Raw genomic sequence first — 12,414 nt, 5'->3', positions numbered from 1 at the left:
ACTACCTGTCTCACAGGCAGCAGCAGGATTTGGCCCTGTCTTGTTATAGTGTGCAATTGGATGTAAACGCATTGATCTCAGTGGAGTTATTAACTGCTACTGGTGCAACAAAAACACCATTTGGCCTAAATGTTATGGAGAGATGACAACCAACATACTGATCAGATCGGTTTCTCAGAGATCTCTCAGGCAGGGGAGGTAGCCAATCTGTCTGTGCTGCTTTGGGCCATCTGAGCTTCCCTGGAGAATTTAGATTTACATTTAAGTTGCATTCAGTTTTTATTCATGTTGGCTTAGAATATGTTTAATGTCTTTTTTTTTTTTTGTCTTGTTTTTTCCTGCAGTAATAGTAAAAATCTGTTTTTCTTCTCTAACTGTGCAGGCTGGCATGGCTTTGACTTACGATCCAACAGCTGCTATACAGAATGGGTAAGGAATGCATGTTTTCTTATGCCTTTTTAAAAACTATTTTGAATGCCATCTTCTGTTTTCTCTTTCTGTGGTGAAACTTATTCAGAAGCAAATTCACTCAGTCATATTTTGTCTGAAGCATGTAATGCTATACTGTCAAGTTCTTCTTTTAGTTTCTCTTTTGTTTTTATGCCCTCTTGTTTGTAATATCCATTTGAATGGGAAGTTGTTTTTCCTAATAGTTTCCATCTCTATTTGGCAAATGCTAGTGAATGTTTTTTTAAGCTCTCTGTCATGAAATGGAAACCAGTAAAGTTTCCCTTTACTGACTTTGTTTTTGTTAAAATCATCATTGAAGATTCCAGCGTATTTTGGATAATAGAGCTGTTACTTCATGTGGGATTCTCCCTACAGGCTGGCTGGCTTCCATAGCATTGTCTGAACAGAAATGCCAAATAGGGAGAAAGCCTTAAATTAGTGTGTAAGCAGATGGGAGTTAGGGGTAAAATTCTGAGCAATACTCTTCTTCATTTCTCAACAACGGTTTGCGGACACAAAGAATGGTAACTTTTTTCAAATTTAGCAGAGAAGGTACATTGTCGTATTATTTACCTGCATGATTACATTTCCAATTATTTCATGAGCTAGAAAAACAGGACCTTGAAATCTAGCTATACTTTCAGATAGGTTAACAACAATTTGAAGAAAAGCAAGAGGTTCATCCCTGAACTCTTTGACAATCACTCTTTGATCAGAGAGATGCTTGATATGATTATCAAATCCCGTGCATACTCCCGTCTGCATTCTCCAGCTGAAGCAGAGAATGTATTGATATACGCAACAATGGCTTTATTTGTTAAATATATGCTAAATACTTTTTAGGGCACTGCTAGTTGAAGCGTTTAGGAAAAAACTAACATTTCCAGTAGTTTAAAAAAATAAATCAATGATAATAGTATATTTTGCTTAAATACCCTTTACAAGCAGTAGCTTTGGAGGACTTGTGATATTCCCATGTTGTAGAGGAAGCGGCCAAACCAAAGCAACTCAGAAAAAAAAGGGGTTTTGCATAGTTGTGATTTCAGAATCCTCTGTGTTCTGTCCTCCCAAATGAGTCTCTCTCCTCTATCATCATATTTTTCAGTTGGTAACACATTATAGGATATAAATAAAACCATCACTAGTTCATAATCCACCAGTGTTTCATCCAGACAAATGGCTTATATTTTCAAAGGAATTCCTGCATGTCAGTTCTGTGAATTGTGATTTGAATGATCCTTTGAGATTAATATCATTTTACTTCAAGAATATTTTTTTTTAAATTATGAAAGTTATCTCAGAATCAGGTATTATTTGTATCAGAGAGTACCTATGCTGCTCAGCTGTTCAGGCTACTCCAGTGGTTTGGTCACTCAATTGGTTGAACATACTGTCACTGATCATTGGGAAAAGAAACAGTACCCAATGGAGAATTTCAGCTCTGCAGTTTTTTAAATGTTCTTTTATTTGTAAAGCATGAAATAAACTACAGCACTGGATATATCTCTAAGAGTGACAATAAGTTACTGCTTTGACATATCTCTTCTTTTGAGAGTATCAAAATATTTTCAGTATCATCAGGACAAAACCATCTTATTCAAAATGCTTTTATGGTGAGATCTTGATTGTGTGCAGTATGATGAGGAGAAGCTCTTACTATGCGGAAAAATTGGTTTGTCCACCAAAAGTTACACAACTGCTGTTCCATCCTTTGGTTGCATCTTTAAAATGCTGTCACCTGAGAATTACCAGCGCCCTTTGGTTACACAGTTTCTTTTTACCTCCCCGGGCATTCACTTAATAGTCTCTACTTATAAATTTTTACCATTTTTAATAAACGTCTTTGCTTGCAAGTACAATAAAACCTAGCTCATGGGTTTTATTTTAGCTAAATAGTCTGGGAGCACCTCAATGCTTTCCTTGTAAAATGTGCAAATGCGATTTGTTGCTCACAGGCACAACACATGGGTATCATAGCAGGTGTTTGTCATGGTGAAAGAGAGTTAAAGGCTCTTAAGCACTGTGAAGTAAAACTGGTTAACTTAATCGCCAGTGAAGAGGTGTTAGGCAAGCATATTGCTCTTCCTCACAGTGGGGACAGTCTGGAAGTGAGCACAAAGCGGCTGCTTGCAGCCCCCCTGTGTTGATAGTGTGCTCATACCCACCCTGTGGGTAAAATGCTGCAAAATACTTTGCAGTAAGATGTACCAAGCAGCTAAAATTTACATGGGCAATGTTAGCCAAAGGTCTGTAAAGCACAAACCACTTCCTTGTAGCAGGCCTGTTCGGTGCAGTGAGGTTAAGCGGGTGTTGACCCTGCACACAGCTCAGGACTTGATGTGCTGTGATCGCTTAGTCTTTTGGGTGCCCACCAGCATGGAGCTCAGTGAACGGAGGCTGGAGGTGGGAAATGTAAAGATACCCAAGCCAAGGTGAAGATCCAGGTGAAGTATGAATTACCAATAAAACTTAAAAAGAAAGATTGACTGCACATGGTGGCGTCTATTAGAGTCCTTCATAGGGTTGATAGATGCATTTTGATGCATGGAAGTTGCTAAGCCCACACATGGAGGATGGAAGCCTACTAGAGAGATGTGTCTTTGCAGGTGTCATGGGGTGGTATATAAAATTCACAATTCCTTAAGAAGGGTGGATTATATTAGGTTTTGGGGTGGGGCATAACCAAACCTCAGGGAAGAATCTGGACTCTTGTATGTTATCCAGATGAAAAGGTGGGTTCTCATTGCTCATGATGTAGTATATACTACTTTTATTATACTTTTATTACTGTATAACTGCATATTTGCCTTGAAAATCTATAGCAGGAATAAAACAAAATGGAGTGAGAGAGAGGTTTTCACTAAAAATAGCTAAGATTTTTTCCCCACAAAGGAATAGATAATTTTCTTCTGAGTCTATTATGTTGTAAAGCTTCATTCTCCATTTCATTACATTGTTTTTATGCCCATGTAACTCTGTTTAAGCATCCAGTGGAGTTACATCAGCAAAAAACTGGTATAATGGAGTGGAGAATCCGGCCCGTAGTGTACCATAGCATTGCAGTATGAGTTACTGAAGATGTGGTAACCACACACTTCAGTAGATAAGCTCTTTTCCCCTGCCAATCTCTCTGTGCCTTTTGTGTTTTACAATCAGCCTTTTCTGAATTGCATTTACAAAGGTACTCAGGTTTTATTTTGGGGAGTAGTGTGCCTGTTGTAATACACTATTGATTTTTCAATTTGTGGCATTAATATTGTTTTAGTGTTTTAATGCACTCATACAAAGAACAAAATAGAGCTCTTGTTACTTTCACTGTAAGGATGCTCATTTAAAATGTTCCTGAGGCTTGAGTCCTCCTGGCCATTTGACTAAGATTGCGATGTACTGTGTCAGTTTAATATCAGATATCTGGGGGACTATACTCCGCATTTGCTGGCCAATGGGCTCAATATTCAGATAGGTCTTTTTCATCTCAAACATCTGACTCTGTGGCTTATTGCAACAGAAAATTGCTGCCTTGATAACGCTTGGTAATACTCTTACATTATGTGAGCCCCAGGATACTATTTATGAATCTAACTTTTTCAGTACTGCCTGCAGGCACGAGGCATGAGCAAATGGTGTTTATTGCAGTGCAAATAGGGTCTTGCTCTTGTGCAGATTCTGTGTGGAAGCTTGCACGTTCCCCCATAGGATGGGAACCATATGGATTTTTTTTCTATTTTTTGGCAGGGAAATAGCGACCAGACGCTACAGATAATGCAGTCCCCAAATGCGGAGGGAGGGTTGATGTAGGAGGGGAGTATGTGCTTTGTCTGTTAAGCAACAGAAACTGTTAAAGCATTGACTGTTGTGTGCCTGATGATGTACTGGGAACGTGGTTCTTTTTAACATCTCTTAAAAACATTTTCTTCTGAGCCCTTTATAAACCTCTCTTCATGAACATCCAGGAACATCTTTTTGCCTCCTAGTGAGGAGTTTTCGCTGTGCTTATGGAATCTGGGTATGCTGAAAAGGTTTATTTTCAATACAAGGGCAATGTCCATTTTGCCACATCTTTTTGCCACCTGCCTTTCTACGCTTTTGCTTCTAGCATTGCAATTGCAGCTGACAAGCAGGGACACTGACTCACGCCTGCAAAAAGCCGTATGGACCAATGTAAGGATGCAAACTGCATTTACAGGAAATGCAGCTGAGCCTTTTGGAAAGCTGTCCTTAGAGCCCACAGGCCAACTACCACAAAGCCTACAGCTCTCCAGGTACCATACCAGATACTGTACGTTTTAATGCCAGGAAACTTGGGATCATAATTGAACAGTATATCTAAAATGAGTCAAAGCCAGTGTATTCATGTCTCTTTCCACTCCTCTTTCTGAAGTACATATTCTGATGACTGAGAATCCTGTATTCCCTTGGACTTACTTACAACATGCATCTTCCACCTCATTTCAGCTCTCCCTGAGCCTAAAGGAAAAAAAAGAAAAAGGGAAAGCCTAAGATAGAATATGGCAAGGTCAGCAGCTGCAGATCTTGTTGGGATGCTGTAGGCTTTACGCCAGAGCAGGCTGCTCCTGCATTTTTGCTCCTTCTGTCTTTTTTTAGGTCCCCAGCATGTCACTTATGAAAATTATATATTAAGACATTAGCCTATTTGTATATAAAGGGAATGTGGGGAGATACCTCTGTGTCCCATGGGTGAGAGCATGTTGAGCCCTCTTTGTGAGTGGGCCCTGCCAGGGTGGTGCATGACTGCAGCACTGTGGCGGGTTGAGCATCCTGTGCCTCAGGGAGGCTCCACTTGAGCCTGTCCTCAGCAGGGACACCCCTGTTGGAATACTATGTCCAGTTCTGGGCTCCCCAGTTCAAGAGAGACAGGGAACTTTTGGAGAGAGTCCAACGGAGGCCTACGAGGATAATTAAGAGACTGGAACATCTCTTGTATGAGGCAAGGGTGAGAGACGTGGGGCTGTTTAGTCTGGAGAAGAGAAGGCTGAGAGGGGACCTCATCAATGTCTATAAATATCTAAAGGGTGGCTGTCAGGAGGATGGAGCCAGCCTCTTTTCAGTAGTGCCCAGTGATAGGATGAGGGGCAGTAGGCACAAACTGCAGCACAGGAAGTTCCACCTCAACATGAGGAAAAACTTCTTTACTGTGAGGGTGATGAAGCACTGGCACAGGCTGCTCAGAGCGATTGTGGAGCCTCCTTCTCTGAAGACCTTCAAAACTTGACTGGGCGCGTTCCTGTGCAGCCTGCCCTAGGTGATCCTGCCTTGACAGGGGGGTTGGACCAGATGATCTTCAGAGGTCCCTTCCAACCCCTGCCATTCTGTGATTCTGTCCTCACCATACTACTGATCTTCACGCATGGCAGAGGAGCCTTCAGAATATACCTGTTCAGTTCTTGCTCTGTTGAATTCCCTCAGGCAATATCCAAATCCTTTTTTTTTGGATCCCTTTGGGCACAAGGGATGCTATGGCAAGAAGACAAACTTTTGTCTCTGGATGTAAGGGATTCCTGATTTCAAAATGTTTGACCTGTACCCCGTCACAGTGACGCAGATTGTTAAACTTGATTTATTATTATTAAAATTGAAATATATGAACTGGAATTTCTTACAATGTCATTTGCTGCATCAGATTTCCTTCCTTTATCTTCTTTGATGCTCTGGTGCATGCATTTTCACAATATAGCTGAGCGTCCTGAGAGTATGTTTTAATTGATGCTTATTTGAGACCATTCCAAACTGCGACAGATAAATGGTATTGGCAGGGGTGTTGGAAGGGTTGTATTTTTCACATTACCAGAGTGTATATTCTACAAGCTTACGTACTATTTAGATAACTGCATCTCTAAGCTGAAACTGAAATGGTTAGCTGTCTGTCAAGTTCTTGGCTTAGCATACGTTTTCTGTAAATTTGGTATTTGCTGGGATTTATTGCAGAGTTTATCCTAAAGAGTCAGCATTAGTTCCAAATGGAAAGTTGTTTGTCCCCTGCACTTATCTTTGACCGAACAGTTCATACGGGGTATGAGTGCAGCATTAGTGCCAGGCTGATGGACAGAATGAGAACAGAATGAACAAAAATATGTTGTTTTCTCAAAAGAGTTTTGTTTTTATACTGTCCTTCCATTCAAGAGGTTTATGTGTATTTCTATTATATATTTTACCTACAGAGTGAATTCTGTCAGTCTGCCATTGACAGTTTTCATTTGCTGCATGCAGCATTTCTTAGTTCATCTACTTAGCAACAGCATAGCCAAAGTGATTTCTGGTTAGCCTTGATGCAGGAGAAGACCCCTGTAACAGGACTTAGATAACATATGCATCATGCTAATGCCATAGATGAACCCAGCTAGAGCAGTAAAAATCTCTTCCCCCCTCAATATTGTATGAATTTAATGTTTGATACAAGCAGTGGGATACAAATGCCTCTAAGTTCTCATAATAGGATATATATAAAATTGGGCAAAGGCACAGTTTTGAAATAGTCTCTGTGCGAGCATTGTAAGGGCAGATAAATGTTCCTAAAATAGCAATATATTTCTATTAAACAAAAAATCACTCAGACGCCACCTGCTGCTTTTGGCATTTTAAAATCTTATTTGGAACAGAGAGAACAAATGATTGCTTCTCTGTCTCCCTCTCCCTTCCTAACTTCGAATGTTTCCGCCCAACCTTCAAAGACGGCAGCCTGTTTTTCCGAGGCTATTGGTTGGATGAAGGCGGTGGTTATTTGATCCTGCATCCAGAATGAATGCATCCAGTCTGAACTAGACTGATTAGTACTAAATCCGGGATGCCAGGGCGATCAGGAAATAGAGCACTTGTTTAAACACCAGTAATGATTTTTTTGTTACAGGGCTCTCATGGAAAGCTGCTGTTGATTGCCTCAGCGTGGGGAGAAAAAAAACATAAAAAGGCAGGGAATGTAATCCACTTCACTGTTACAGAGAGAGCATATGTGCAAAATCTTCTGTTACTCGTAAGATCGGTGCACGCCATATGAGAAGGATCTGCATGGGGTTTAAATTGGACAAGAGAACACTGCACAGGAATGTTTCTCTCTCTCAGAGTCCAAATTATCAGCATTTTGACAGTTGTAAAACCACAAACATCCTTTTTTTAAGCAATTTTATTTTTCTGGCTTACAGTTAAAACTGAAAAAAGGACAAATGCAAAAATCTATACAAGCACGCACATATTAAGTACTTACACCATCCACCAGTAGCGATGTTTTCCTAGGGATAATCTTATCAATAATTATTAACCCACAAGGAAGGAGAAGAAGTATTACATTTCTTACCATCAAGCAAGAGATAGTGCAACTTTGTTCATAGCATGCAACAGTGGAAATCAAAACAACTAAATCTGAGATTTTCAGTGCTGCCTGGGGCATTTAGGCTCATAATTTGTGATACATTTAAACAGAAGGTGGGCTTTTTGCTCTCTGCCTAGATGAATATGAAAATTTCAGCCAGAGTTTTTGTAGCCATCCCTTAATAAAATAATTCATGCATGTATATGGAATGTGTTATTCTCAGCACTGAAGCATTAAGATCTGAAAAGAAAACAGTACCACATGTAAAAATGAAATCAGTAATACTGTCTTCAATATCGTGTAAGAAATTTCCTTCCACTAGCTAGCACTCTGGAAAATCAGCTGCCTCTGCATTTCAGATAATTACTTCTTGTATTGTGAAGTTCTATATTTGTGCTAGTTGAAGTGAAAAAAATATGCTTTGTGTAAATATTCCTCCTCCTTTCTGTTTTCAAGATCTGTTCAGTGGAGCCATCACATCTTCTTTATTGTGGTTTTGGAAATAGATGGACATAATTACCTGTGTAGACTCTTTTTGTCTTTAGTTAGTCAGAGCCTAGCAGTTGAAAGGTTCAAAAAAATCTCGCTTTTGTTCTTTGTTTGCAGATTTTATTCCTCACCGTACAGTATTCCAACAAACCGCATGATTCCACAGACATCAATCACGCCATTCATTGCTGCTTCCCCTGTCTCTACATATCAGGTACGTCAGATTTGCGCTTGTCTACTATGTTTCCCAGTTAATTATATTTTGGATGTGGATGAAGGCAGAGGGTATACCACAGAAAATTGTGTAAGTGCTAGCGTTCTTGAGTCACACATTAAACAAAAGGCTTTCTAGTAGTATTCACATATCATTTGGTGTGGGGTTTGAAGTGTTTCCTGTATTCTTTAAGCTAGCAATGAAAGCCACTGTCATTTTTTCTTACTTCAATCAGCTTCTCTAGTAAACAGCATTTTGCTTCATTTCCAGTTGACAACAGCAGAAGCTTATCATTCTTAATGAAATGTTTTGTCATTTTGGCTCCCTTTCATTAGCCAAAAGTTTTTTTAAATGTGTATTTTAATAAGTTATGTTGATTGCATTGTATTCTGACCTTTTGACCCCAGCTGTATTTGCTGCAGTAACAGCATCCTTTAAAAGCTCTCATTTTTATCCAATAATCCCTGACAAAGCGATTTATTTGAGGATAACTGTCCTCGTATCCTTCTTTAGTCTCCACATATTTTGTCGTTCAGAATTTCCCTTTTCAGTATATCCCGCACAGATCTCCACTGGGAAATTACTGCCATGCTCTGGCTTTCTGAGGTGGAAGTCAAAACCAGGTTGTATAGTTTTATTATTAGCTGTTCTCTGGGAACATACCACTTCACTCTGAAGCTGGTCAGTGGCTATACATTTTCCCATTTCAGTTATTTCTGTCCTATGGCATCAGTGTTCTTCCAGTCCGAAGTCCTACCCGAGATAAGCTACACAAACTTGCAAAGCTGCATGGTGGCTTGTTCTTAACGATAGGGTTGGTTTGTTGTGTTGGGTTTTTTTTAGATGGTATGCTACTGTTTACAGGTAATTCTGGAGCGTTGTGCTTACACTTACTGTGTTTAAAATGATAAATGATTCTTGTAATTTTCTTTGTCTTCTGTATTATTTAATTTTAGATGGCTATGTAACACTTGCCAAACAAAAGTTGTTTTGGTGAGATAAATTCAGTAAGTTTCAATAAATGGCAACACCAAAGAAATGTCAGTGCCAGAGACATAAGAGTGCAGCTCACATGCACTTTATTCAGTAGCAAAGCTGGCATAAGGTTCATACTACCTCCCTCTTATTCAGGCCACTGAATTTAGGCCATCCAGCCTCTTACTCCCATCACTGCTCCACAGCTCACAGTTGCTCCCGTCTCCCAACCTGACTTGAACCATTGCACCAGTTCATGGTTTGATGCATTTGCATGCTTTGGTGTATTTTCACCAAAAACATTGATTTTTATTTTTATGGTTTTTAACCCATATCATTCTCCATAGATAGTTTGGAGTGTAAGCCCAAAGGCATTTGCCCTGGCACAGAGAAGGAGCTGCAAAGATGCAAGAGTGGGAGCAATGAACAGCAGAAACTGTGGCAACTCTAATATATTTTGACTAGTGGGGATTCAAAACAGAAAATTTTGTAGTAGACGTGTGTTTGCATCTGTGCATGCTGGTTTTGGTTCTAAAGATGTTTCACTGAACCTGCTTTTCAACAAAAAATCTACTTTGATAAACTTCAACAAGTATTGAGGCACAATTATACAATTAATTCTCACTACTTGCTTCATGAATAAAATCACAGAGCATTCGGAGAATTGGGACCTTGTATTTTTCTCCTAGTCATCCCTCAGTCTGAGATGCCACATGCCCATCTCTGTGAGCTTAGGGATGATAACCAGTGAGTTGCCCACTGATGGCTGTAGCACAGCTATATTGTTGTGTACTCCCTGTGTGTTGTGGTGCCCAGACTGATGCAAAGGGCAACCGTTTCTTGGGTTGAGTCTGAGTTATGGTAGCATGTGGGCCATTCACGCTTAGCACAAGAGGAAGTTACGGCTCAGAGATGCTACCACAAATGCACAAGAATTCTGTAATGCTTTTAATTGTTAGTAAAATTGGTATATCCATGGAATCTGTTACATGTCAGTCATAAGGCAGAACAACAAAGAAAGACTTTGGTGAGGCATATAGAATTCTGGTGGGAACAGACCCCACGATGCCCAAGGTAAGAGCCGATCCTGGGGGGCAGGGACATCATAAGCCAGCTTTGCCATAGAAGCTTAGAATAAGCTTCAAAAACTCTGAATCAGATCTGCAGTTCTTACTGGAAAGGGAATAAATCATTCTGGGATCTCCAAAAATGTTACCCCTTTGAAAGTTCATAGATGCTTTTGAAAATAAACTTTGAACATTTCATGTCTCTTGCACTGTCGGTTGGATTACATGTTCATGATTATATTGATGGATGAAAGCAAACAATGCAAATGAAAGAGTAGGACAACATGGAATATTGAAGACTGCTTTATGAGGTCAAATGGTGTGCATCATAGAAGCGGTGCAATCACTCAGACTTCTGACTTTGGAAGAAAATATTATGAAATGAAATTTGAAAGCTTTTTCCTTTGTCAATATCTTTTTCCCGTTGAGTTACATGACTTAAGTCTTTTGCCAAAATTAGCTCTGTAGTTGTAATAGAAAGAATATTTTCAAGTAAATCTTTGAGTTCAGTTTTTAAATTTTCTGTGCTAATTAAAAGTATTTGATATGCAGGTCCAGAGTACTTCATGGATGCCTCACCCGCCATATGTTATGCAACCAACAGTAAGTGGATACTTGCTTATATCTAGCTAAAAGTGCTTACGCTGTAGCCTTGCTCTGCTTGTCAGCCACATTAAAGTCCTAGGTCATGTAAGAGCAGCCGGCTGCTCCCTTTGACAAGAGCCCTCAGCTGTAAAGATTCTGCTTCTTTAAGGAGCACCATTTGATGTAGCAAAAAGGGGAGGATGGGCGATATGCTATCTAACTGCATTGATTACAAGAGAATAGCAAGCTCTAAAGTGTTGCTTCTGAAGCTTTGCTTCAAGGGACTGCAAGATAACTGCATTCTTGCATGCTTTGAATTGTCATGAGCAACACATGTTACCCCTCCCTTATATGCTTATCCATCAAAAAAGTCCTTTGTAGTTGTATATACTTTAAAGGATCCTCAGTGCCTCAATAATGCATTTCAAGTACTGGGAAAGGGTAAAGCACAGCTGCCTTACAGAGTCTCTGCCAAATCTGAATCTGCTTTACGATTTGACCAGTCTACCTTTCCGCCACCGCCCCCCGCCCCGAGTAAATTGTCATCTTTCATCAATTTATAGCTACTATTTATAGCTGCATTACACTTCTACCAATATTCATTAGAAGCAGTGCAGCTGATTTTTTGTTTACTTCACAGAAGAGTTTTGATGCACTTTGCCTAAATATTAGCGATATACCAGAAGGAAACGACATACTGAATCCCACCACGTACAGGTTGGCTTAGTTTCGTTTCCTACCTTTGATGAATTTCTCAGGTAGGGAACCTCTTAACGGTGTCATTAATCAAAATTCAAATGTGTGCTTGACATAAGCATCAATATATTGATTGATACGAGGAGGGTAAAATTAAAATGAAGGTGTATAGTTTAGGACTGTTTGTTATTCACATTTATGTTCAAATATTTTGACTTCGTAAGAGAGTAACCTCTGGTGGGAGTTAGCTATACAACAATGTGGATGTAATTACACTACATACTCATTTAGTAGCACAGGACTCTCATCCCAGTTTGAAGCCCCCTTCCACATCCCTCAACTCTTTGGAAACAAGTTCTTCAGTTTTTTCTCACCAGGCAATGACCGTAGTGTGGCACTTACTGTCTTCTGGAGGCCCAGTTCCCACCACTGCGGTGCTGCACCTCAGTCCAGACCCTGGTGGAAGTTTCCATCTCAATGGAGTAAAGCTACTGCTAAACTCCTTGGAGGGAGACGAGCTGTATCGAACAAGCTCACAGTTAAAATCAGGCCTGTATTCTAATATTTGGATTTAATTGCAGACCAAAAGAAATCTTAGATGTGTCTATATGATG

General features: G+C 39.8%; 1 protein-coding gene across 3 annotated transcripts in view; it reads left to right on the top strand.

Annotated features, from left to right (window-relative positions):
* Positions 1-12,414, top strand: part of RBMS3 (RNA binding motif single stranded interacting protein 3) — a gene marked incomplete at its 3' end in the record, with an annotated part of 447,733 nt that overhangs the window by 374,567 nt on the left and 60,752 nt on the right. For all 3 annotated transcript variants that reach the window (XM_082015151.1, XM_082015150.1, XM_082015149.1), the window contains exons 8-10: positions 383-429; positions 8,381-8,477; positions 11,072-11,122. In XM_082015151.1, coding sequence (XP_081871277.1) covers positions 383-429; positions 8,381-8,477; positions 11,072-11,122 — 195 coding nt within the window. The remainder of the gene's footprint in view (positions 1-382; positions 430-8,380; positions 8,478-11,071; positions 11,123-12,414) is intronic.

The sequence above is a fragment of the Phaethon aethereus genome (genome assembly GCF_964289735.1).
Source record: "Phaethon aethereus genome assembly, chromosome: 2".
Taxonomy (NCBI): domain Eukaryota; kingdom Metazoa; phylum Chordata; class Aves; order Phaethontiformes; family Phaethontidae; genus Phaethon; species Phaethon aethereus.
This window is presented reverse-complemented; position numbering and strand designations above follow the sequence as displayed.